Here is a 25,774-nt window from a genome sequence, read left to right on the forward strand (position 1 = left end):
CTAGGACCTTGGCATGTGCCTGTACACTTTACAAACCACTGCGGGCTGTAAATGGGACACACCGATGCGAGCCCATCAGGCTGTAATATCATATAGTAGATGACTCAACTGTTGACTCATTTATACTCGTGTGTGTGTCCTATTCGGCCCTCGGGCCTTGTGTTTGACACGTCTGCTAGCCTATTAGCCACATTATGACTGACTTGTGATCGTTGCCCTTGCTAGCTTGATTGTTTTGACATTCCCAGCCTCAGCTAAAGTCGTCCATTTTTGTTCAAAATATTGAGTCAATGAAACTGAAACACTGAAACACTCCACTACCGAATGGGTGGAGGCAGCAAACTATGTACCAGGCCAGCTATGATTTACAACCTGATATAAATATTTTTGGACTACCAAGAAATGTATTGTTGAATTATATTAAATCATACATTGAACTACATCCATCTATTCTGCCAATAATATTTTACTTCACGTCATGGAATTTTGAGTCAAATAGAAGCTATTTTTAAAACCCGTTTTTAAGCATGAACTGGGAATTTGATGTTATTTACTGATGTTATGATTGTCTGCAAAGTAGTTAAAACGCTGTCAGTTCGACTTGAATTGTTACGCAGAAATGATTTGATATTTGGGTCCACTTTTGAGGTCTGAAATATACCCTTTAATTCAAGTGTCCTTGCACTTAACACCGTTTTTTGATTATCGATATTTAGTGCACATGTGATTAAGTTTCCAGATCATATGGCTACTGTATTGATACAAATAATCCGTATTCTGCCAAGTAGGCATATGCTACTTTGTACTTAACTTTTAATTGAGGTTTTGGCAAAGCCTTTCCAGCTACCCGAAGATGGTTGTCATTATCATCGCTAACGGTTACACAAAGTGGTAAACATATGCGCACTGCACACTCACAGGCAGGGGCATTCCAGTATGGTTGCCTCTTCAGAAAGTTGCAGGGAATACAATGCATTCTGTTAATGTATTATGATAAACTTTGACAAATACATTTTTCTAATAAGTTCAATACATTTAGTTGATTTGCAAACGTGAGACACGTTTGATAGATGAACCGTTTCGGTGTAATGTGCAACACTAGTAAGGATAGGATCATAGTAGCTCCCATTCATTTACTGTATGTCTATGTATACCGGAGTTGTAGTAGAAAACGTTAGGGGCCTGTCATGTCATCATTAAAAGCTTTGCTCATCGATAATATACTCCCCTTTTAAGATGTTTTTTGCTACAGACAACGGAAATGTGTGTTTCTTATTGGACAAGTCCAGCGAGTCCTTCCCTGTTTTAATCCATTTGCTTCTGTTTGGTGCCTAATGAACATGACCCTGGAGATTTAATGTAATGATCCAGTGTTTAGAACCATCAGAAACAGAACAAAGGATTTACGACATTGCCATTCAAATTCATGCCTTATCAACTCGACTGTGTTTGCAGGCTTAAGATGAACAGACTGATTTTCTAGAGTGATATTCAAATTTCAGAAGTATATACAATCTACCCATTACCACCCATTTCACTAATTCAACCCATCCTACAAATGATGACTTTCAATTCCTATGAAACAGAGAACCATCTCAACTGACTCTCCATTCATTCATTCTATCTTTTTGTTGATGAAAGGCTCCTCCATGTCCACCAACCACTAGCATTCCCTTCACCATCTCTCTGCAGTTCTGCTGCTGCCTTGGAGATAGAAGACCTTAGCAACAGCTCTTGGCAACAGTCACCTTGGCAACCAGGGAAACATTCCAAAACAAAAAAGAGGACTGCAGGAGAGGCAGAGTACACAGACAAATGTGTGAAGAGGCTTTCAGAAGGTGGTGGTGAGTTGGTGTGGGAGAGACTGCGAGAAAAAGCCATGCATGTTTTGACACTGTAATGGAGACAGAAGAAAATGTGGGAACAGACTATTAGATTAAGAACAAACTTTACAGCCTGATCTGATGGCATGGGGTTCTGATCCACTCAAAATCCACCCCACAAAAAATCCACCTCACATATGTACCTCTCTCTCGCCCCCTCTCTCTCTCATACATACTCACATCCAAGCAACTGCTTGCACATGGAAGTGCACATGTTCTCTCTGTAATCCCCCACCCAACAGACGCATACACACCTGCAGTTCGGCGATGGTGATCTTGTGGTAGATCTTCTCCTCATCGCGAAGTTCGTCCGGCGGTACAGTGATGTTGGCGAGCGCCGTTTCAAAGTCTAGGATCTGCTGCATCTGGCTTTGTGTGGAGTTCTTATCCCCCCCCAATAGCAGGCTCAGCTCCACCATGTAGTCCAGATATGCCTTCAACACCTGGGAGGGGACACAGGATAAGCACAGGGTTGTGTTCACTTGCCACCAAATGGAAGACAACGGTGCGAAGCGGAGTGAAACGGGGAGGTACAATCTGAATTTGTTCAATGAGAAACACCCGTTTTAGTTTTTCATTGCAAACCCTCCACGTGGATTTTGTTTTAGGCCTGCTATAGTTCATGTTAACCAGTGGAGGCTCCAGTGGATGACCATCCCCATTGAATTGAAGAAAAAAATGAATATTGAAACAGTAAAAAAAAGTTATCTTTTTTAGATAAAACTATTCTAAATATATTTTACATCACCAAATAATTGATTAAATCAAAAACTGCTTCGCAATGAAGGTCTACAGGAGCCTCAGCAGCACTCTGTGGGGTAGTACCATGGTTTAGCCAGACAGCAAGCTTATGTCAAATCTAGGAGGCTCAAGGTTATCACCCCCTTCCATAAACTTACACAGTAATTATGACATCTTCCAGAGGACTTCCTCCAACCTCTCAGAGCTTTTGCAGCATGAACTGATATGTTGTCCACCCAATAAAAGGACCAGAGAATGCATCTAGTGCTGAAAGCATAAGCTACAAATAGCTAGCATTGGAGTGCATAAAATGTGGTGAGTAGTTAGCTCAAAAAGAGATAAAAACAAGAGTTGAACAGTTTTGAACAAAGAGAGAGAGAGAGTTATCTATATTTCATAGTTTTTTGTTTTGTCAAATGTAGCTAGCTAGTTTAGCCTACTTAAACATCTGGCTCAAATAGAGAGTGATGCTATGTTAGCTAGCTGGCTATGGCTATCCGACACTGTCAAGGTAAGCTTTTGGTTGTATTAATGTATTGAACCCGGGGCTCGCTGATGTAACTGCTAAACTGATTGCTGTGGACTACACTGTACTGCATGATTGTAGCGGGTTTACTAACGCGTTAGTTCTAGTAGCTATGTTGACTTTGAATTGACAATGATGTAGGCTGTGTGTAGCGGTTAGCAGTCATGATATGAAGGTTTGGCTTGGAAAGTTTGTTTTACCTGGTCACAGACAGCTGATGTGTTGTGCACTGAAGTCCACAAACAAAGAGAAAAGGTAAAAGGAGGAGAGCCCGTAGATGCAAAAATGTATTATATATACAATGAGCTGTTTGTATGTGTCTGGTATGAAAATGAACTGTGTTTGCGTGTGATCTGGGGTGTATTCATTCCACAGATTATGTTTAAAAACATTTCTTAAACAGAAGCAAACAAAACAGGGATAAACATACATGAATTTGTCAAATAGAAACTCTTGTTTTCAAATGTTGGACTAATGATGACACCCTAGATTAGCTAGATGCAGTCAAGAGTGCAAGGTGGTATTGAATGTGCTACTGTCAGTCACCTTGATTACTCAAAATGCTCTCGACCTCTGCACCTACATTGTAAACTTTCATTCATAGGCTAGGTTGTAGCAACCTCATGATGGGTACAGGGAAAATTTGAGTATCATGTAGTAGCCTAAACCTATCGATGTTACATTGAGCTGGGGGAATGGAATATGAATGACAGTCATCCAAAATGCTATAATAGAAATAAGGCCATGTTCATATAAAAATAAAAAAAATCCTCCCTCATCTTAAATGGCACCGACCACTACTAGTGTTAACACACTTGATTTTAATCAGCTGCTCCTTAGGACCTTAATTAGCTGAATCAGGTGTGTCATAGTAAGGCTGCACATCTAGTTGGTGTCCAGTTGGGCCAAGAGTTGTTGTTGACCACATGACCGGATCAGAAAAAAAAAACCTCTGGCTACAGTGACTATAACTAAGGCTCAGAGTTCTTCCAGGTGAAACACCATTTATTAGTGAAAATTCCCGATTCTACTCTGGTGTGGTATAGTCACAAGAGAATGAGAGCAATCAAAATTAAACACTTGCTGCTGGCTTCATTTTCAGTGGAAGGTTTCAGTCTTTCTAGTTTGTTGTAAAGTGACCACCACGCTGCTAAAATATGCTGGGTTGTGTCAGAGAGATTTGTGACAGGCTATAGGGAGGGTAAATTAGAATGGAACAACAAGATACACGTCAACCTTTAGATAAACAGATAATGGATGACTCCCTCCACAGAATCCTGTGCAGATACATTTATTTATTTCACCTTTATTTATATGGAGGGGAAGCCACCATCTTCTGCAGACAGTGCATGTATGGCTACATGATGATATTTTGTGTTTTAATGATGTTGTGAAGCTTGAAATTTTGAACGAAATTCCTAAGCTTTGGATAATAAATTAACTGGGGAAGACAGGCTCATAGTAATAGCTGGAACAGAATCAATGGAATGGTATTCAACAAATCAAACACATGGTTTACATTTGTTTGATGCAATTCCATTTACTCAATTCCAGCCATTATTATGAGCCATCCTCCACTCAGCAGCCTCCTGTGACAGTAATTTACTGTATTTGAATTTATTATGGTACCTCATGTTGACAGCCATAGGTAGGAAAAGACCACACATGTACTGGCTGGCCCCCACCCACCTGAACTTTACTCACCTTCTCATTGGCTGTCTTGTTGAGGTAATAGTCCCGCGAGGGGAGGAACAGCCCCGATTGATCCACCTGTCAGAAATGCATCAAAAGGTGAGCAAACACACTAATCATAAGGGAGAATGAATTGCAGTGCGTGGAGTCCATTCACTATCATATTCGGCACCTGTTATTATATAAAAGCTTAAAATATGTGCGTGCATGTGCACGTCTGTCTACGTGTGCCCGCGTGTGTCTGTCTGTGTCTATGCATGCATGCCTATATGTTTGTTTGTGTATGCTAGTACATATATTTTCATTTAAAAAGACCCAGAGCCAGAGCAGCTGACCTGGATGACATTGCTGTTGGAATTCTTGGGGTCCACGCTGACTCCGATGGTGAAGAAGGGCTGGGCACGGTAGGGGCCCGACACTGTCTTCAGAACCTCCATGAAGTTGTCCTTTTCCCAGGGCCCTGTGATGTTCCAGCCCCCTGTCTGCAAACACACACACACACACACACTAGAGAGACTCAACGAATACAGAAAAGAGCTGCTCTTTTTTATGGCAACACTAAATACATTTTTGCCCCACTGTATATATATATATATATATTGTGCTCACTTCGCTGTGCCTCACAAGTAGTACAATCTGTTATCTGTTACCAGTGTGATGATATACAGTGGTCTGAGAAGATCAATATTGCAGGGCAATTCAAGCATAGCCAATACGGAGTGAAAATGTACTGTGTCTATAGCCTACTGCACAAACCTCATTACTACAGAACTGTTTTTCATTTATTAATGTTGCATAGGCTTGTATTTTGACTTAGAAAGGGATCTTGACTCTGGCCACTGACCTAGAGGGAGTTTCCATGTACAAACCATTCCCTTTCAAATCCTTGAAGTATACACACTTTTGGAGAAATGAGAGTTTATTGGGATGCAGTGTGTGTGTGTGTGTGTGTGTGTGTGTGTGTGTGTGTGTGTGTGTGTGTGTGTGTGTGTGTGTGTGTGTGTGTGTGTGTGTGTGTGTGTGTGTGTGTGTGTGTGTGTGTGTGTGTGTGTGTGTGAAGGGGGCGGTGTCTGAAGCAAAGCTGACCTTTGCGATGAGGTCAATGAGGGGCGTGGCTCCCAGCTCCTCGATGTGCTGCTCGTTGAGACAGGACAGGTAGTAGAACTGGGTCTTCCTCTCGGCGTCACTGCTGGAGTTGAATGTGCCGTTCTCTAAAGTAGTAGAGAAAAAGAGGGGGAGGGAAGAAGATGAAAAGATGGATGAGAACAGAGGTTAATGTGATTATGTGACATTCTGATCAAACCGGACACATGCATGTTGATTTTGTACCCCCACACCAGACACGATCAGGACACTCAGGTTGAAATATCAAAACAAACTCTGAACCAATTATATTAATTTGTGGACTCCATCAGGTTTTCTTCCAGAATGGTCCTGTATTTGGCTCCATCCATCTTCCCATCAATTTAAACCATATTCCCTGTCCCTGCTGAAGAAAAGCAGGCCCAAACCATGATGCTGCCACCACCATGTTTGACAGTGGGGATAGGGTGTTCAGGGTGATGAGCTGTGTTGCTTTTACGCCAAACATAACGTTTTGCATTGTTGCCAAAAAGTTCAATTTTGGTTTCATCTGACCAGAGCACCTTCTTCCACATGGTTGGTGTGTCTCCCAGGTGCCTTGTGGCAAAGGACGGCCAGTTCTTGGTAGATTTGCAGTGGTCTGATACTCCTTCCATTTCAATATTATCGCTTGCACAGTGCTCCTTGGGATGTTTAAAGCTTGGGAAGTCTTTTTGTATCCAAATCCGGCTTTAAACTTCTTCACAACAGTATCTCGGACCTGCCTGGTGTGTTCCTTGTTCTTCATGATGCTCTCTGCGCTTTTAACGGACCTCTGAGACTATCACAGTGCAGGTGCATTTATACGGAGACTTGATTACACACATGTGGATTGTATTTATCATCATTAGTCATTTAGGTCAACATTGGATCATTCAGAGATCCTCACTGAACTTCGGGAGAGAGTTTGCTGCACTAAAAGTAAAGGGGCTGAATAATTTTGCACGCCCAATTTTTCAGTTTTTGATTTGTTAAAAAAGTTTGAAATATCCAATAAATGTCGTTCCACTTCATGATTGTGTCCCACTTGTTGTTGATTCTTCACAAAAAAATACAGTTTTATATCTTTATGTTTGAAGCCTGAAATGTGGCAAAAGGTCGCAAAGTTCAAGGGGGCCGAATACTTCCGCAAGGCATTGTACATCCACAGGAGGACAGGCAACATAATACTAACTAGCCATTGTGGGCACATACTGTGACCCTGCTCTAGACATGCTAACGCGACCAAGGACCAACTAGTGAATTCATATCTTGATTAGAAATGTGCCTCCACCCTGCTGCCCTCCCAAAAAATGTATCCAGTAACTTAACGTTATGAACAAGGATGGTATGTATAGGGTGACATTCTCACAAGGACAATATAGTTTGAATAGCATTTTATTTACAATACATGGCACAATTAGCTTTTACCAACTAGCTGGCTCTGTACAGCAACGGTGCTAGGTGGCAGGGTAATAATTAGCCAAGTTGCTACCTAAGGGGGGACATACACTGCTCAAAAAAATAAAGGGAACACTACATTCACATTTACATTTAAGTCATTTAGCAGACGCTCTTATCCAGAGCGACTTACAAATTGGTGCAAACACCTATGACAACCAGTGGAACAGCCACTTGCATCTAAATCTTGTTGGGGGAGAAGGGGGGTGAGAAGGATTACTTACCCTTACTTACCCTTACTTACCCTATCCTAGGTATTCCTTGAAGAGGTGGGGTTTCAGGTGTCTCCGGAAGGTGGTGATTGACTCCGCTGTCCTGGCGTCGTGAGGGAGTTTGTTCCACCATTGGGGGGCCAGAGCAGCGAACAGTTTTGACTGGGCTGAGCGGGAACTGTACTTCCTCAGTGGTAGGGAGGCGAGCAGGCCAGAGGTGGATGAACGCAGTGTCCTTGTTTGGGTGTAGGGCCTGATCAGAGCCTGGAGGTACTGAGGTGCCGTTCCCCTCACAGCTCCGTAGGCGAGCACCATGGTCTTGTAGCGGATGCGAGCTTCAACTGGAAGCCAGTGGAGAGAGCGGAGGAGCGGGGTGACGTGAGAGAACTTGGGAAGGTTGAACACCAGACGGGCTGCGGCGTTCTGGATGAGTTGTAGGGGTTTAATGGCACAGGCAGGGAGCCCAGCCAACAGCGAGTTGCAGTAATCAAGACGGGAGATGACAAGTGCCTGGATTAGGACCTGCACCGCTTCCTGTGTGAGGCAGGGTCGTACTCTGCGGATGTTGTAGAGCATGAACCTACAGGAACGGGACACCGCCTTGATGTTAGTTGAGAACGTCAGGGTGTTGTCCAGGATCACGCCAAGGTTCTTAGCGCTCTGGGAGGAGGACACAATGGAGTTGTCAACCGTGATGGCGAGATCATGGAACGGGCAGTCCTTCCCCGGGAGGAAGAGGAGCTCCGTCTTGCTGAGGTTCAGCTTGAGGTGGTGATCCGTCATCCACACTGATATGTCTGCCAGACATGCAGAGATGCGATTCGCCACCTGGTCATCAGAAGGGGGAAAGGAGAAGATTAATTGTGTGTCGTCTGCATAGCAATGATAGGAGAGACCATGTGAGGTTATGACAGAGCCAAGTGACTTGGTGTATAGCGAGAATAAGAGAGGGCCTAGAACAGAGCCCTGGGGGACACCAGTGGTGAGCGCGTGGTGAGGAGACAGATTCTCGCCACGCCACCTGGTAGGAGCGATCTGTCAGGTAGGACGCAATCCAAGCGTGGGCCGCGCCGGAGATGCCCAACTCGGAGAGGGTGGAGAGGAGGATCTGATGGTTCACAGTATCGAAGGCAGCCGATAAGTCTAGAAGGATGAGAGCAGAGGAGAGAGAGTTAGCTTTAGCAGTGCGGAGCGCCTCCGTGATACAGAGAAGAGCAGTCTCAGTTGAATGACTAGTCTTGAAACCTGACTGATTTGGATCAAGAAGGTCATTCTGAGAGAGATAGCGGTAGAGCTGGCCAAGGACGGCACGCTCAAGAGTTTTGGAGAGAAAAGAGAGAAGGGATACTGGTCTGTAGTTGTTGACATCGGAGGGATCGAGTGTAGGTTTTTTCAGAAGGGGTGCAACTCTCGCTCTCTTGAAGACGGGAGGGACGTAGCCAGCGGTCAGGGATGAGTTGATGAGCGAGGTGAGGTAAGGGAGAAGGTCTCCGGAAATGGTCTGGAGAAGAGAGGAGGGGATAGGGTCAAGCGGGCAGGTTGTTGGGCGGCCGGCCGTCACAAGACGCAAGATTTCATCTGGAGAGAGAGGGGAGAAAGAGGTCAGAGCATAGGGTAGGGCAGTGTGAGCAGAACCAGCGGTGTCGTTTGACTTAGCAAACGAGGATCGGATGTCATCGACCTTCTTTTCAAAATGGTTGACGAAGTCATCTGCAGAGAGGGAGGAGGGGGGAGGATTCAGGAGGGAGGAGAAGGTGGCAAAGAGCTTCCTAGGGTTAGAGGCAGATGCTTGGAATTTAGAATGGTAGAAAGTGGCTTTAGCAGCAGAGACAGAGGAGGAAAATGTAGAGAGGAGGGAGTGAAAGGATGCCAGGTCCGCAGGGAGGCGAGTTTTCCTCCATTTCCGCTCGGCTGCCCGGAGCCCTGTTCTGTGAGCTCGCAATGAGTCGTCGAGCCACGGAGCGGGAGGGGAGGACCGAGCCGGCCTGGAGGATAGGGGACATAGAGAGTCAAAGGATGCAGTAAGGGAGGAGAGGAGGGTTGAGGAGGCAGAATCAGGAGATAGGTTGGAGAAAGTTTGAGCAGAGGGAAGAGATGATAGGATGGAAGAGGAGAGAGTAGCGGGGGAGAGAGAGCGAAGGTTGGGACGGCGCGATACCATCCGAGTAGGGGCAGTGTGGGAAGTGTTGGATGAGAGCGAGAGGGAAAAGGATACAAGGTAGTGTACTACCACATCCTAGATCTGAATGAATGAAATATTCTTATTAAATACTTTTTTCTTTACGTAGTAGAGTGTGCTGACAACAAAATCACACAAAAATTATCAATGGAAATCAAATGTATCAACCCATGGAGGTTTGGATTTGGAGTCACACTCAAAATTAAAGTGGAAAACCACACTACAGGCGGATCCAACTTTGATATAATGTCCTTAAAACAAGTCAAAATGAGGCTCAATAGTGCATGTGGCCTCTACGTGCCAGTATGACCTCCCTACAACGCCTGGGCATGCTCCTGATGAGGTGGCGGATGATCTCCTGAGGGATCTCCTCCCAGACCTGGACTAAAGCATCCGCCAACTCCTGGACAGTCTGTGGTGCAACGTGGCGTTGGTGGATGGAGCGAGACGTGATGTCCCAGATGTGCTCAATTGGATTCAGGTCTGGGGAACGAGCGGGCCAGTCCATAGCATCAATGCCTTCCTCTTGCAGGAACTGCTGACACACTCCAGCCACATGAGGTCTAACATTGTCTTGCATTAGGAGGAACACAGGGCCAACCGCACCAGCATATGGTCTCACAAGGGGTCTGAGGAGCTCATCTCGATACCTAATGGCAGTCAGGCTACCTCTGGCGAGCACATGGAGGGCTGTGCGGCCTCCCAAAGAAATGCCACCCCACCCCACACCCTGACTGACCCACCGCTAAACCGGTCATGCTGGAGGGTGTTGCAGGCAGCAGAACGTTCTCCACGGCGTCTCCAGACTCTGTCACATGTGCTCAGTGTGAACCTGCATTCATCTGTGAAGAGCACAGGGCGCCAGTGGCGAATTTGCCAATCTTGGTGTTCTCTGGCAAATGCCAAATGTCCTGCACGGTTGGGCTGTAAGCACAACCCCCACCTGTGGACGTCGGGCCCTCATACCACCCTCATGGAGTCTGTTTCTGACCGTTTGAGCAGACACATGCACATTTGTGGCCTGCTGGAGGTCATTTTGCCGGGCTCTGGCAGTGCTCCTCCTGCTCCTCCTTGCACAAAGGCGAGGTAGTGGTCCTGCTGCTGGGTTGTTGCCCTCCTCCAGCCTCCGCCACATCTCCTGATGTACTGGCCTGTCTCCTGGTAGCGCATCCATGCTCTGGACACTACGCTGACAGACACAGCAAACCTTCTTGCCACAGCTCGCATTGATGTTCCATCCTGGATGAGCTGCACTACCTGAGCCACTTGTGTGGGTTGTAGACTCCGTCTCATGCTACCAGTAGAGTGAAAGCACCGCCAGAATTCAAAAGTGACCAAAACATCAGCCAGGAAGCATAGGAACTGAGAAGTGGTCTGTGGTCACCACCTGTAGAACCACTCCTTTTTTGGGGTTGTCTTGCTAATTGCCTATAATTTACACCTGTTATCTATTCCATTTGCACAACAGCATGTGACATGTATTGTCGGTGTTGCTTCCTAAGTGGACAGTTTGATTTCACAGAAGTGTGATTGACTTGGAGTTACATTGTGTTGTTTAAGTGTTTCCTTTATTTTTTTGAGCAGTCTATATCACTAGGGGGGACAACATATACCACATCTTTTATATATTGTTTTACTATACTTTAAATATGCATAAGTTATCTTAGATAACTGAGGTGGTTCCCTCCAGAATGAATCCCTTCCGTCGGTTTAAACTTTATTATGTTCGCCCTGGATAGAGCTCGACAGAGGTTCAGTTTAACATGGTAGCATTTTGGTCTAGTCTAGGAGAGGTAAATATAGCAGCCTTCCAACAGGGGGAAGGCCAGCATAGGGGTCCAAGCTTTTCTGAGTATTTTGTTGTTCTTAGCAGTTTTTTATTTTCTTTATATTTTATTACTTTGACCTTTCAGCACACTGCCCATGTGATTGCACTAACATTCATTTCTGATTACTATATATTCTAGGCTCCACATGCTTTATCAGCTGGAACATGAAATGAATTAACCAGGTGGTCAAGTGTAGCCGAGTGTTACGCTCATCTTAAGTCCTTAAGTTCAGACATTGTTTTTCTCCAAGAGACCCATTTCTGGTCTAGCGACCATGATAAACTAAAGAGAGGATGGGTAGACCAAATATTTCACTCCAACTTTGGTGCTAAGGCCAGAGGGGCAGCCATCCTTATCAGAAAATGCACCCAGTTTGTCTCCTCCAAAGTAATTTCAGATACTAATGGCAGATATATTATAGTGATGAGGAAATTGTTTAGCACACAGGTTATTCTGGCTAACCTCTATGGTCCTAATTGGGATGAAACACAATTTTTCTCTGACCTCATCGCAACACTTCCTGACCTCAACTCATATTTTTATCGTGGGCGGAGATTTCAAATGTGTATTGCATCCAAGTCGAGACAGATCCAGACCGAAGCCCAACAATATGATTTCAAAATCAGGCGCAATAATCAACTAATTTCTAGAATCATATAATTTTTTGGATCAATGCAGGAGGAGCAATCCCACTGCTAAACAGTACTCCCCTTTCTCTCCAGTACACCGCTCATACACTAGGCTTGACTTTTCCCTGCTGGTCAATAGAATTCTTCCTTTTGTAACTAATAGCCAATATCACAGCATCATTATCTCAGACCATAGCCCTGTTCAGCTAGATATTCGCTTTCCGGACAGAACTGTGTCCCAAAGCGCGTGGCGACTTGACAAACTACTATCCTGTAGTGCCTTTAAAAAAGACATATCAGATCAACTGCACCCCTGACGTGTCTCACTCAACTGTGTGGGAGTCGTTAAAAGCATTTCTAAGGGGCTGAATTATTTCATACACAGTGTATGACAACAAACAGCACACCAAACACTTATCGGAGCCACACTACCATTCAAAAGTTGGCGTCACTTCGAAATGTCCTTGTTTTTGAAAGAAAAGCACATTCTTTGTCCATCCAGTTTACGCTGTTCTTTGAAGGGAGTAGTACACAGCGTTGTCCGAGATCTTCAGTTTCTTGGCAATTTCTCGCATGAAATAGCTTTCATTTCTCAGTACAAGAATACGTTTCGAAATAAAGGGCTGTTTCTGTCCATTTCGATCCTGTAATCAAACCCACAAATGCTGATGCTCCAGATACTCAACTAGTCTAAAGAAGGCAAGTGTCACGCCCTGACCTTAGTTTTCTATGTTTTATTTTGGTCAGGTCAGGGTGTGACGAGGGTGGGTATGCTTGTTTGTCCTGTCTAGGGTTTTTTGTATATCTAGGGGTTTTGTTAGTCTAGGTTTATTATAGGTCTATGGTGGCCTGAATTGGATCCCAATCAGAGACAGCTGTTTATCGTTGTCTCTGATTGGGGATCCTATTTAGGTTGCCATTTCCATTTTGGTTTTGTGGGTTATTGTCTGTGTAGTTGCATGTCAGCACTCGTTGTATTAGCTTCACGTTCGTTTTGTTAGTTTGTTTAGTGTTCTTCGTTAATTAAAAAATATGTATTCATATCACGCTGCGCCTTGGTCTCTTCACTATGACAAACGTGACAGCAAGTGTTATTGCTTCTTTAATCAAAACAAAGGTTTTCAGCTGTGCTAACATAATTGCAAAAGCATTTTCTAACGATCAATTAGCCTTTTAAAATGATAAACTTGGATTAGCTAACACAGTGTGCCATTGGAACACAGGAGTGATGCTTGCTGATAATGGGCCTCTGTACGCCTATGTAGATATTCCATTAAAAATCAGTCGTTTCCAGGTACAATAGTCATTTACGACATTAACAATGTCGACACTGTATTTCTGATCAATTTGATATTATGTTAACGGACCAACATTTATTTTCTTTAAAACACAAGGAATTTCTAAGTGGCTCCAAACTTTGGGACGGCAGTGTATCTCAACTCATTCTAGATATGCCTCTTCAACTACTGATACACCAATCGGAATTTGACAATCTTTCAAAGAAACAGAGCAGCTTCTGTTTAAGTCGAGGCAAAAATTCTATGAACACGGAGAGAAAGCTGGCAAGTTGTTATCTCACCAGGTTCGACAATCTGCTGCGAGCAGCACCGTACCTGAAATCTGTGTTGCAGCTGATTTAACTTCTACTAATCCCAAAGAAATCAACAATCAACTTAAGCAATTCTATTCTACTCTTTACTCATCAGAGGCTCTTCCTGACACATCTCCTATGCATGCATTTCTAGACAATGTGGACATCCCACATCTCAACTCAGCTGAACAAACCAACATGGATGCCTCAATAAATGATGAAGCTAATCTGGCAATCCAGTCCATGCAGAGCAGTAAAGCTCTTTTGGTTTTGCTTTAAAAAAAGACAAGAATCCCTAGAATGTGGCTCACAACGCCGTATAAGCCTTTGGTGCTGCGATTATAAAATGCTCACTTAATGTCCTCTTGCACCCTTTAGAGACAGTGATGCCTAATATAATTAGCTCTGACCAAACCAGATTTATCTCAGGTAGGCAATCTTTATACAATATGCGCCAGCTATTTAACATTCTTTATTCTGCACACTCAACTCTACAGCCAGAGGTTGTCATCTCTCTTGATGCTGAAAAGGCTTTCGACTGGGTTGAGTGGGAATATCGAAAGATTTGGGTTTGGCCTCTCATTCCTTTCCTCAAATAAGATTTTGTACTCGTCCCCAGTGGCTTCTGTTCGCATCAACAATGTTACCTACATCTACTTCCCTCTCCCAGGGGGGCCAGACAGGGTTGCTGTTTATCCCCTTTCCTATTTGATATGGATATCGAGCCTCTTGCTCTCGCCCTGTGGGCGGAGGAGAGGATTAAGGGAATATTAAGGGGCAACATAACTATCAACTTATACGTAGACAATCTTTTATACATCTCTAGCCATGTGGAGTCTATACCCTCTCTCTTGGACATGGTACAAGGTTTTGGGACATTCTCTGGTCTCGATGCTACCTTCTCTCCTTGGTAGAGCAACATGCTCAATGCCTGTGTATTTGAGGGAGGATACAACAATGCAACAAATACATTGATCATCTTAGCAAGGTTTTACCCGTGATTGCGGAGCTGGGGGGAAGTGGAACTAAAATGTAGCTGAAATGTACAGTAGTTGAAATAAACATCTGCATTTTGAAAGAGTATTTTTATCATTATTTTATTAACTAAACCATAAAGATGTTGATGAACAAATACTGTACAGTATATGCTTATCCAACATTGTGAGGTTGCATGAGGTTTGGAATTAGAAATGTTACTTTAGAGCACTTGATACATTGCAAGTTGGGGGGATTTTTTTGTTTTACACCTAGCCGAGCTATTAGACCATCCTTTTTTAAATAAATGGAGGTATGAAGAGTCTATTGTCCTGTTAATAGCCCATCATGGAAACCTTGTTTGCAGAATTCAAAGCCTGCTACGCTTGTGAAAAACAAAATGCCTCCAGCTGTCCATCCCTACTGTAAATAATAAAACAGCATCTATAGGTGGTACAAATATTTGATTGAATTAATTTGTTTTTTTTAAACACATAACTTTCAATTTTATACTAACAGGTGGTTGTCATGGTGAATAATCCAATAATAATTGGTATGACATGGTTCTCGGAACTCACTAAATGCAAATACTTGCAGATCAATAAAATGTCCCTGTAGATCTAATAAAAATGTAGAGGATTGGAGGATTCTAAATTAATATCTAAAGGGACTTTTATACAATTATAATGCAGGGTTAAAAATGAATGAACATATTTGTAGGGGTTGATACATTTTTCGTTAGGGCAAATCTGCTCTGTGGTATTGAGTTAGAAATGTAAAACCTTACATGCAAAATGTAAGCCCCTTAGGGGGCTTTTTATAAGTATAATGCAGGGTTAATAATAATAATAATTGTTGGATAACAGCTCGGCTTGAAGTCGTGCACAATTCATTAATTTAGGTAGAGATACATTAGCGCCTTGGGACCCAAAATCATCCCTCTAACTCCCCCTTGCGGTGGTCTGGAGCAGTGTTTCCCAAATGTTTTATAGTCCCGTACGCTTTCAAACATTCAACCTCCAGCTGCGTACCCCCTCTAGCACCAGGGCCAGCGCACTATCAAATGTTGTTTTTTTTGCCATCATTGTAAGCCTGCCACACCCACACTATACATTTATTAAACATAAGAATGAGTGTGAGTTTGTCATTACTTTGCTTGTGGGACGTGACAAAGAGCTTTTATAGGACCAGGGCACAATTAATAATCAATAATTTAGCTATTTATTTAAAATTGTGAATAAATCACCACGGGTTAATGAGAAGGGTGTGTTTGAAAGGATGCACATAACTCTGCAATGTTGGGTTGTATTGGAGAGATTCTCAGTCTTAGTTCATTTTCCACACAGCCTGTGCCTGTATTTAGTTTTCATGCCAGTGAAAGTCGAGAATCCACTCTCACATACACTACCGTTCAAAAGTTTGGGGTCACTTAGAAATGTCCTTTTTTTATCCATTAAATGGATCAGAAATACAGTGTAGACATTGTTAATGTTGTAAATGACTATTGTAGCTGGAAATGGCAGATTATTTTTTCTACATAGGTGTACAGTAACCATTTCTAAGTGACCCCAAACTTTTGAACGGTAGTGTAGGTACGTGGTTGCAAAGGGCATCCGTGTCTTAACAGTGCGCTTTGCCAAGGCAGGATACTCTGAGTGCAGTCTGATCCAGAAATCTGGCAGTGGCTTCTGATTAAATTTTTTTCTGTTTTCACAGAACCGCTTGTTGCAATTTCAATAAATTTCAAGAGACTCTCCTGTTCAGATATCGGTAAGTGGACTGGAGGAAGGGCATGGAAGGGATAACGAATCCAGTTGTTTGTGTAATCCGTTTCGAGGAAAGTACCTGCGTAACAGCACACCCAACTCACTCAGGTGCTTTGCTATATCACATTTGACATTGTATGTAATCTTGAGTTCATTTGCACACATAAAAATCATACAATGACGGAAAGACCTCTGTGTTGTTCTTCGTAATGCAGACAGAGGGGAGCTCCAACTTCTTAATCATAGCCTCAATTTTGTCCCGCACATTGAATATAGTTCCTAGATTCAGGTCATTCAGGCGAGAAAAAACATCACCCAGATAGGCCAGTTGTGTGAGAAACTCGTCAGCATGCAAGCGGTCAGACAAGTGAAAATTTACATTTACAATAACTGGCACCGGAGGTAGCCAGGTATTCATCAGAACTGCACTGTGAGTGGCCTGCATTCCCAGGTCTGGGTTGTGTCCCAAATGGCACTCTATTCCATTTATAGTACACAAGGGCCCTAGTAAAAAGCACTATAAAGAGAATAGGGTGCCATTTGGTATTCATCCCTGTTCTGCCCACTTAGCAAGACAAGCTGAATCAGCTGGCCTAAAAAAACACAACGTACTGTAAATGCTGACTAGCCTGCTCCAGTGGCGTAGGCAAAAATTGCTGTGTGGCTGGGCATGAGTAAAAATGGCTGGACCAACATTTTCCAGTAAAAATACCACAACATATTTAAGTGAAAATTAGTGCAATCACATTGCATCATTTAACACAACACAGAATACATGCGACCAAGAAACACCACAAATTTCCCTTGGAAAACAAGCCCGTTATTAGGCCATTTGCCAAGTAGGCAGCACAACTACACAAGTTACAACCGCTTACAACCCCGCTGACAAAACTGGATGGCTTCCGTTTTGTAAGCTCAGACCCAACTTTGCTATTTTGTGATTATTTTGTTGTTTATTTTTACTCTTTTTTCACAAAATGTATCTGCTATTATTTCTTACAACCAACAACAAATCTTGACCATCAGATCGGCAGTTACTTACCCCAAATCCGGCTTCTACTTAGACTCATCTGCCCTGGGCTCTTTCTGTAATTCCAACCCAATTCTTGGGCTACCCAAGAGGAAATGCCGGCGTTACAGAGGCAAGAGAGGGGACATCCTGGTGAGATTAAGGCAAAGGGAAAACCGGCCACCTCTTCCCTCCATTCTACTGGCTAAGTCACTTGACAATAAGATGGATGACCTCCGATCGTGGATTTGCTTGCAAGGGGACTCTTGGAACTGCAATATTCTTTGCTTTTCGGAAACATGTCTCTCAGACAAGATACGGCTATGGATTCTCCATTCACCGGGTGGACAGGACAGTGGAGTTGTGGAAATTGAAGGAGGGAGGGGTTTGCCTCTTCATCAACTCCAACTGGTGTACTAATTCCAGCACGGTGGAAGTGTCACTGTTCACCCTTCTTGGAATACCTGGTGGTCAAATGCCGTCCCTTCTACCTCCCGAGGGAGTTTTCAGCTGTTATCGTGACTGCTGTATACATTCTACCTCAGGACGATAAAAATAACAAGCTGACGCTTAATGAACTGTACATGGCTATAAACAAGCAGGAAACCCTACATCCAGAGGCTGCCTTTCTGGTTGCCAGTGATTTTAATTTGGCGTCCCTAAGACACGTGATACCCGACTTCCATCAACACATCTCCAATGCCACTAGGGGCGATGAAGTCCTAGACAACTGCTACTCTACCCACAAGTAAGCATACAAGCCCCCCCTCCCCCCATCTGCCATTCGGCAAATCAGATCATGACTCCGTACTCTTGCTTCCTGTAAAGAGCAGGACTACCGCACACAGAGCTATCATAGACAACCCTGATGCTACGACCGAAGACAGGAATAACTACAAGAAGGCCCGCTATGACCTCCGCAGAGTCACCAAACGAGCAAAAGGACAATATAGGAATAAAGTGGAATTATAATACACAGTCTCCGACGCCCAACGCATGTGGCAGGGGCTAGAGTCCATTACTGATTACAAAGGAAGACCCAACCATGATCTGCCCAACCATGTCTCTCTACCAGACAAACTCAATGCACGCTTTGACAAAATTGAGCTGGATGTGAGGGCTGTCACCGACCCAGAGGACTGGGTGATCTCGCTCTCCGAGGCCGATGTGAGAAGGGTCTTTAAATCAGGTCAACACCCGCAAGGCCGTGGGCCCCGACAGTAGTCCAGCATGAGCAGATCAGCTGGCAGGCATATTCACGGTTTTCAACCTCTCCTTGTCCCAGTCTGTAATACCCACATGTTTTAAAATGACCACAATCATCCCTGTTCCTAAGAACTCTAAGGGTTCATGCCACAATAATTACCACCCTGTAGCACTCACTTCTATCATCTGAAGTGCTTTGAGTGGCTGGTAATCATAAACATTAACTCCACCATCCCAACCACCCTAGACCAACTCCAATTTGCATACCGCCCCAATAGATCCATAGATGACGCAATCTCAATTGCTCTCCACACTGCCCTCACCCACCCAGATAGGCATTCCTCTTATGCGAGAATGCTGTTCATTGACTACAGCTTAGTGTTCAACACCATTATCCCCTCCAAGTTTAGGACTCTGAACACTTCCCTCTGCAACTGGATCCTGGACTACCTGACGGGTCAACCCCAGGTGGTGAGGGTAGGCAACATCCCCTCCACCATGCTGACCCTTAACACAAGGGCCCCACAGGGGTGTGTTCTTAGTCCCCTCCTGTACTCCCTGTTCACGACTGTGTGGACATGCACGATTCCAACATCATCATCAAGTTTGCTGACGACACGACGGTGGTAGGCCTGATCACCGGCAATGGTGAGTCAGCCGACAGGGAGGTCTGTGACCTAGCAGTGTGGTGCCAGAGCAACAACTTCTCCCTCAACATCAGCAAGACCAAGGATCTGATCGTGGACTACAGGAAACGGGGGGCGAGCACATCCCCATCCACATCAACGGGGTGGCAGTGGAGCAGGTAGACAGCTTAAAGTTCCTCTATGTCCAAATCACTAAAGACTTAAAATGATCCAAATACACACGCACAGTCGTGAAGAAGGCTCGACAGGGCCTCTCCCCCTCAGGAGGTTGAAAAAGTTTGTCATGCTCCCTCAAATCCTGAAAAGGTTCTACAGCTGTACCACAAAGCATATTGACTGGCTGCATCACTGCTTGGTATGGCAATAGCACCACCCTGGATCGCATGGCGCTATGTTACAGAGAGTTGTGCGAACAGCCTAGTACATCACTGGGGCCGAGTTCCCTGCCATCCAGGACCTCGATATCAGGCGGTGTGAAAAGAAGGCCCAGAAAATTGTCAAAGACCCCAACCACCCAAGCCATACACTATTTTCTGTGCTGCCACACGGCAAGAAGTACCGGTCAGTGGTGACCTGTCATTCAGGGCCTGTTTTGGGCCCCATCTGTTTAGCTAAATATAAATAAATCAATATAATTGGTTCCTTTGTTGTCTGTCTTGTATGTTATTTTGGTATTGTGTCTCACATTAGTTTGCAAACAATGTAAAAAAATATATTGAGTTATTAAAGTTAATACAGTACAAACATGGTCTCTTTTTTGCTTTCTTGAGTAAGGAAGCTCCAAAATGCAGGTGTTTCAGCCTCGCTCAGTGCTTTCTGTGGTGGTGGGGCAGCCAGCGGAAAATACAGAGCATAGGGGTTGGTAATGTTCTCTAGTTGCACCGTGATTGGATCAGTGTTCTGTCATTACGTAACGGCAACATCTATGGGGAAAGCTTGAAAATTCAAGCCCCTTGGGTGCTGCCATGGTTACATTAGAAGTGCCCATCCAGGAAAGCTCAAGGTCATTGGCAACGTGAAATCACATTATACCTACCATAGCTTTGATTGGAATGATCATGTCAACATCATACTCTCTAAACCTTAGCTAGCAAGCTAGACAAGCAGTCGTCATCATGAATCATGTCGACAATTTACTTGCAAATCCTGTTCAATCCTTGTCATATGAAGAGAAATTCTAGATAAAATGTATCGGTGCTCATTGGCCATTAACATTACACAAGGAAATCACAAATTCAACAATGAGTGGTTTGGAAGGAATCGGTGGCTAACTAAGCTTGCAAAGCAATCACAAGCCTGCTTCACGTCTGGGTTTAAGGGTCTCTTTCTTTTCAAGCTTAAAAGGCTAAACATTAACATACAACACCATGGGCCAGAAAAGGTTGAATATAATGAACAATGAAGTCAATTCAGCATGACTTCTGTCGCGTTCAAAACAACTGGAAACTCTGAACTGGGAAATCTCAGACTTCAGTGAGTTCAAGACAACTGGGAAGTCTGAAAAAAATTTGCTCCCACTGGGAAAATACATTTTGAACGGTCATCCAACTCGGAAATTCCAAGTCGGGAACTCGGACCTCTTTCTAGAGCTGGAACCTGAAGATCACTAACATCATGATTCTATATAGTTTTTTCCCCCCAGAGTTCACAGTTGTCTTGAAAGCACCATAAATCCAGAGAATGCTAGACTTTGATGACAAAGTTTGATGACAACATTTGCCCACAAGAAGGACCGCTGCGTCCAAAAATGCTGCTGCATAATCACGTAATATGCCAGGGAGATATATCTGCTGTAGCTAAGAAAGTAATACTAAGTGTATTTTATGTTGTAAGCTGTTAGTAGCCCATGTGCCTCACCTTAATAATTTGGCCCCTTTCTCCCCTCTTAATTTAGCCTACTTTCCTGACATGGTGGTGCACATGTAGCCTATAGTCTGTTTTAGAGAAAGGTAATCATTGCATTTTGTAAGAGCTTTCATTGTCTGCTTATATGCCCCCTTTAATTATCCTACGGTTCTGACTTGGTGTACAGGGAGAATACTGTACGAACGGCCCATGTTCTGAATGTTCTGTCGCTGTAGATTTAAATAAATGCTGAACAAATTATTATATATTGACTATGTCCGTCCTCTTTCTCATTAATGTCTTAAATCGAAATTAAGGAGTGCCTCTTATCCGCTCGCCATTCCCTTATGCCACATATGTCAGAGTCAAGGCCCGCGGGCCACATCCGGCCCGCGAGAAGGTTTTTTACGGCCCCTGGGATGATCTTGATTTATTATTAGAACCGGCCCGCAGACCGCAGCAAGCCGGCAGCCCGCAGATCTTTTACACGCACCAATACTACATTTCCCACAATGCAACGGTGACGCACCGAGCAGTAGGCTGCTTCATTTCAATATTTATTGGCACAGCAGTTGTCAGCATCACAGTAAAATTAACTTTCAGATACCCATCAAAAATGGCAAAACGGAAGGTGGACACTGAGAACCGGGGTTTCAAACAAGGTGGGAGTCGGAGTATTTGTTCACGGAGGTAGCTGGAAAACCTGTGTGTCTTCTGTGTGGAGAAAGTGTGGCGGTACTGAAAGAGTATAATCTGAGACGACATTATGAAACGAAACACGCGGACAAAAACAAGAATATGGACATGGAACAAAGGCTACAAAAGGCAGAGGAATTAAAACGAGGCCTCAAATCTCGACAGGCTCTGTTCAAAAAAGCCAAATCACAAGGCCAGGCTGCTGTCAAGGCCAGTTTTATTTTGGCAGAAGAGATCGCTAAATCAGCCCGGCCATTTACGGAGGGGGATTTCATCAAAAACTGCATGATTAAAGTTTGTGACGAAGTTTGCCCAGAAAAAGGCAACTCTTTTTAAATGTGAGTCTGAGCAGAAACACCATTGCCGAGAGAGTAGACCAGTTGTCCATCAATCTAAAAGAGCAGCTTGTGAAAAAGGGAAAAGATTTCATTGCATATTCCTTGGCTGTGGATGAGAGCACCGACATTTCTGACATTGCCCAGTTGTCAATTTTCATCCGCGGAGTGGACTCCAGCCTAAGCGTGACAGAGGAGTTTTTGGCTTTACGTCCTATGCATGGCACAACTACGGGGCATGATTTGTATGAAGAGGTGTCAAGATGTGTAAATGAGATGGAGCTGCCTTGGGAAAAACTTGTGGGTTTGACAACCGACGGAGCACCTGCGATGTGTGGACACAGGAGCGGACTGGTGGCGAAGATACGGGAAAAGATGCAAGAGGAAAACGCGACAGGTGAGCTGACAGCTTATCATTGTATCATACACCAGGAAGCGTTGTGCGGTAAAGCCTTGAAAATGGAGCATGTAATGAGCATCATCACGCGCACAGTTAACTTTATCAGAGCCAAAGGTTTGAATCACCGCCAGTTCAAGGCATTTCTGACGGAGTTAGAAACGGAGCATGGTGATTTGCCTTATCACACAGAGGTGCGATGGCTAAGCCAGGGAAAGGTGCTTCAAAGATGTTTCGAGCTTCGTGAGGAGATTTGTCTGTTCTTGGACAGCAAAGGGAAAGACACAACACAACTCCGAGACGAAATGTTTCTGTGTGAAATGGCTTTTCTGTGTGACATTACGAGTCATCTGAATGCAATGAACTTGCAGCTGCAGGGTCGGGATCGTGTCATCTCTGATATGTACAGTACAGTGAAGGCATTTAAAACCAAACTGACTCTGTGGGAGACGCAGATGCGGAAAGAAAATTTGAGCCACTTTCCCAGCTGCCAGACCATGAAAGAGAAGCTCTCTACCAGTGCGTTCCCGAGCGCACAGTTGGCTGATAAAATAGGTATGCTTGCCGCTGACTTTCGACGCCGATTTGCTGACTTTGAAGCACAAAAAGCAGGTTGGAACTGCTCGGTAACCCATTTGCTGTTGACGTGGAAAGCTCACCACCAAACCTCCAAATGGAGTTGATTGACCTCCAATGCAATGATGCACTGAGGGCAAAATATGCGGCAGTGGGTGCTGCGGAGTTCGCCCGTTTCCTCCCCGACACAATGCCCCAGCTGCGCATCCAGGCTGCTCAAACGTTGTCTATGTTTGGCAGCACATACCTGTGTGAACAACTGTTTTCTTTGATGAACTTGAACAAAACATCACACAGAAGTCGACTTACTGCTGAACACCTCCACTCAATTCTGAGGATTTCCTCAGCTCAGAGCCTTACCCCGAACATTGATGAACTTGTGGAAAAGATGGGACACCACCAAGTATCACCCTCAACCTCAAACAAGTGAACATTACTGTGCAATCACATATTTAGAGTTTTTACTCAGTTCAAGTTTAAAAGTTAAAGTTTAATATTTGTTTTCACTGCATGTTACTTCTCCTTAAACAAAGTGTTGTTTTTGATTAATAGATTTTTGCACTTTATTTTATTGTATTTCAATCCAATTATATTTTAAAAATATTTCAGTTGAGTGGATGATAGAAAATTGCTATTATTGTTTTTTTCTTTGAAGTAAATTTAGCCCACTTTTGCTAAAATAGAAAATATAGGCTACTGATGGTGCCTTGAATACCGGTTTCTTTCATTTAATGTTCATGTTATGGGAATTTTTATATAAAGGAAATTTGTCTTTTGTGTCTGTTGAAAATTAAAGATTACTGACAGAGCCATAAGAAAATATTGCTTTATTTATCTGATCATATTGGAATATATTTGTTAGGTTTTCAGTAGGTTCAATTAGGTTCACTAGACTATATGCGTCATTTAAACATTTTTCAATGAACATTCGAACAGTCCGGCCCTCGGCTTGTAGCTAAATTTTTTATTTGGCCCTCCGTCCATTTGACTTTGACACCCCTGCCTTATGCCATAGTTTGTACATCTCAATTGTCAGTCGAAATCACATTTGTTTAAGCAAGTCAACCATATCAGCTGTTTTTTTTAAAGGCAGTACATGAGGCTGAATGAACTGTTTACTGCAAGACAAGGCTCCGCTGATAGCCAGGAGTAGGATTCACTCCATGGTGCTGAAAAGAAAGCTCTGCTGTTGGGACAGCTTTACGTAGGCCCTAACAGTTTGTGGGCACCGTTTGTCACCGTTATAGTGGAATGAATGTATTGTTTAGTGTTGTTTTGTCTAGTGATTTTGCTGGCATCAATCCCCCCAAAAATTGGGGGAGTTTGCCTCATCAACATTTACATACTAAAATCGCTACGAGTACCGATGCATCAAGTCTGACACCAACAGGCTCTTGAACAGCTTCTATCCCCAAGCAATACAACTGATAAATAGCTAATTGCTACATGGACCAAGATTACCTTGTATCTTTATTGACCTTTAATTACAACATTTGCACTGTCTCTATGCACTCTCACATGGCCCTACACACTCACACACTCTCACTCTAACATACATAAACACTCAGTCCATAATTTCCTCACTCACACATAATATGCACATCCATTTATACTGACTCTACACACCTGTACACCCACTCACATGCAAGCTCTTGCTACGCTGTTTCTTATATTCTGTTGCCTAGTCCCCTTACCCTACCTCCATCACTCCAGGAGCCCTGCACATTTAAGTATGGTATTGGAACGGACTATTTCCTGTATATGGTATGCTTACTTACTTACTTTATTGTGCATTTCAGATTTCTTATTTCTCATGGGTTTTTTCCAAGTAATACATTGTTATTGATGATTGCGTGGTTGCCTTCTGAGTTTGCAAGAAAGACATTTCACTGTACTTGAGCATGTGACATTAAAACTTTTACTGTCCGAGTCAAACACTAAAAAACACAAACATAATGAAATAGGCTACACAACATCAGAGGCGCTGCGTGAGATCCATGTTAGGGGAAGCAGCTTAGCCCCCGCTAGAGGAAAACATTTTAAGAGGATCCTGGGAAAAATATGCCTTTTATAAAACACATTTCATGCAGTTCTATGACGTATGTATGGAATCATCATCAGAATCCTTAATAATAGGCATACTACAAAAATTACAGGGTAGGCCTAATCTGCTGATACTGACAAATTAATTGCGGTAATATGTACATGAATGTTGAGTTTTTAAAGTGACTATGCATAGATAACAACAGAGAGTAGCAGAAGAGTAAAAGGAGGGGGGGGCAATACAAATAGTCTGGGTAGCCATTTGATTAGATGTTCAGGAGTCTTATGGCTTAGGGGAAGAAGCTGTTTAGAAGCCTCTTGGAACTAGACTTACGGAACCAAGCTCTGGCACCGCTTGCCGTGCGGTAGCAGAGAGAACAGTCTATGAATAGGGTGGCTGGATTCTTTGACATTTTTTAGGGCCTTCCTGACACC

At 43.7% G+C, this 25,774-nt stretch overlaps 1 protein-coding gene across 4 annotated transcripts in view; it reads right to left on the minus strand.

Moving 5' to 3' along the window:
• The window catches only part of LOC118366021 (endothelin-converting enzyme 2-like), an 82,818-nt gene that overhangs the window by 27,966 nt on the left and 29,078 nt on the right, over window positions 1-25,774 (minus strand). For all 4 annotated transcript variants that reach the window (XM_052491639.1, XM_052491638.1, XM_052491640.1 and 1 more), the window contains 4 exons: window positions 5,929-6,053; window positions 5,178-5,324; window positions 4,855-4,920; window positions 2,138-2,326 (listed from right to left, as the gene is read on the minus strand). In XM_052491639.1, coding sequence (XP_052347599.1) covers window positions 2,138-2,326; window positions 4,855-4,920; window positions 5,178-5,324; window positions 5,929-6,053 — 527 coding nt within the window. The remainder of the gene's footprint in view (window positions 1-2,137; window positions 2,327-4,854; window positions 4,921-5,177; window positions 5,325-5,928; window positions 6,054-25,774) is intronic.

Source organism: Oncorhynchus keta, chromosome 33 (assembly GCF_023373465.1).
Source record: "Oncorhynchus keta strain PuntledgeMale-10-30-2019 chromosome 33, Oket_V2, whole genome shotgun sequence".
In the NCBI taxonomy this organism is placed as follows: Eukaryota; Metazoa; Chordata; class Actinopteri; order Salmoniformes; family Salmonidae; genus Oncorhynchus; species Oncorhynchus keta.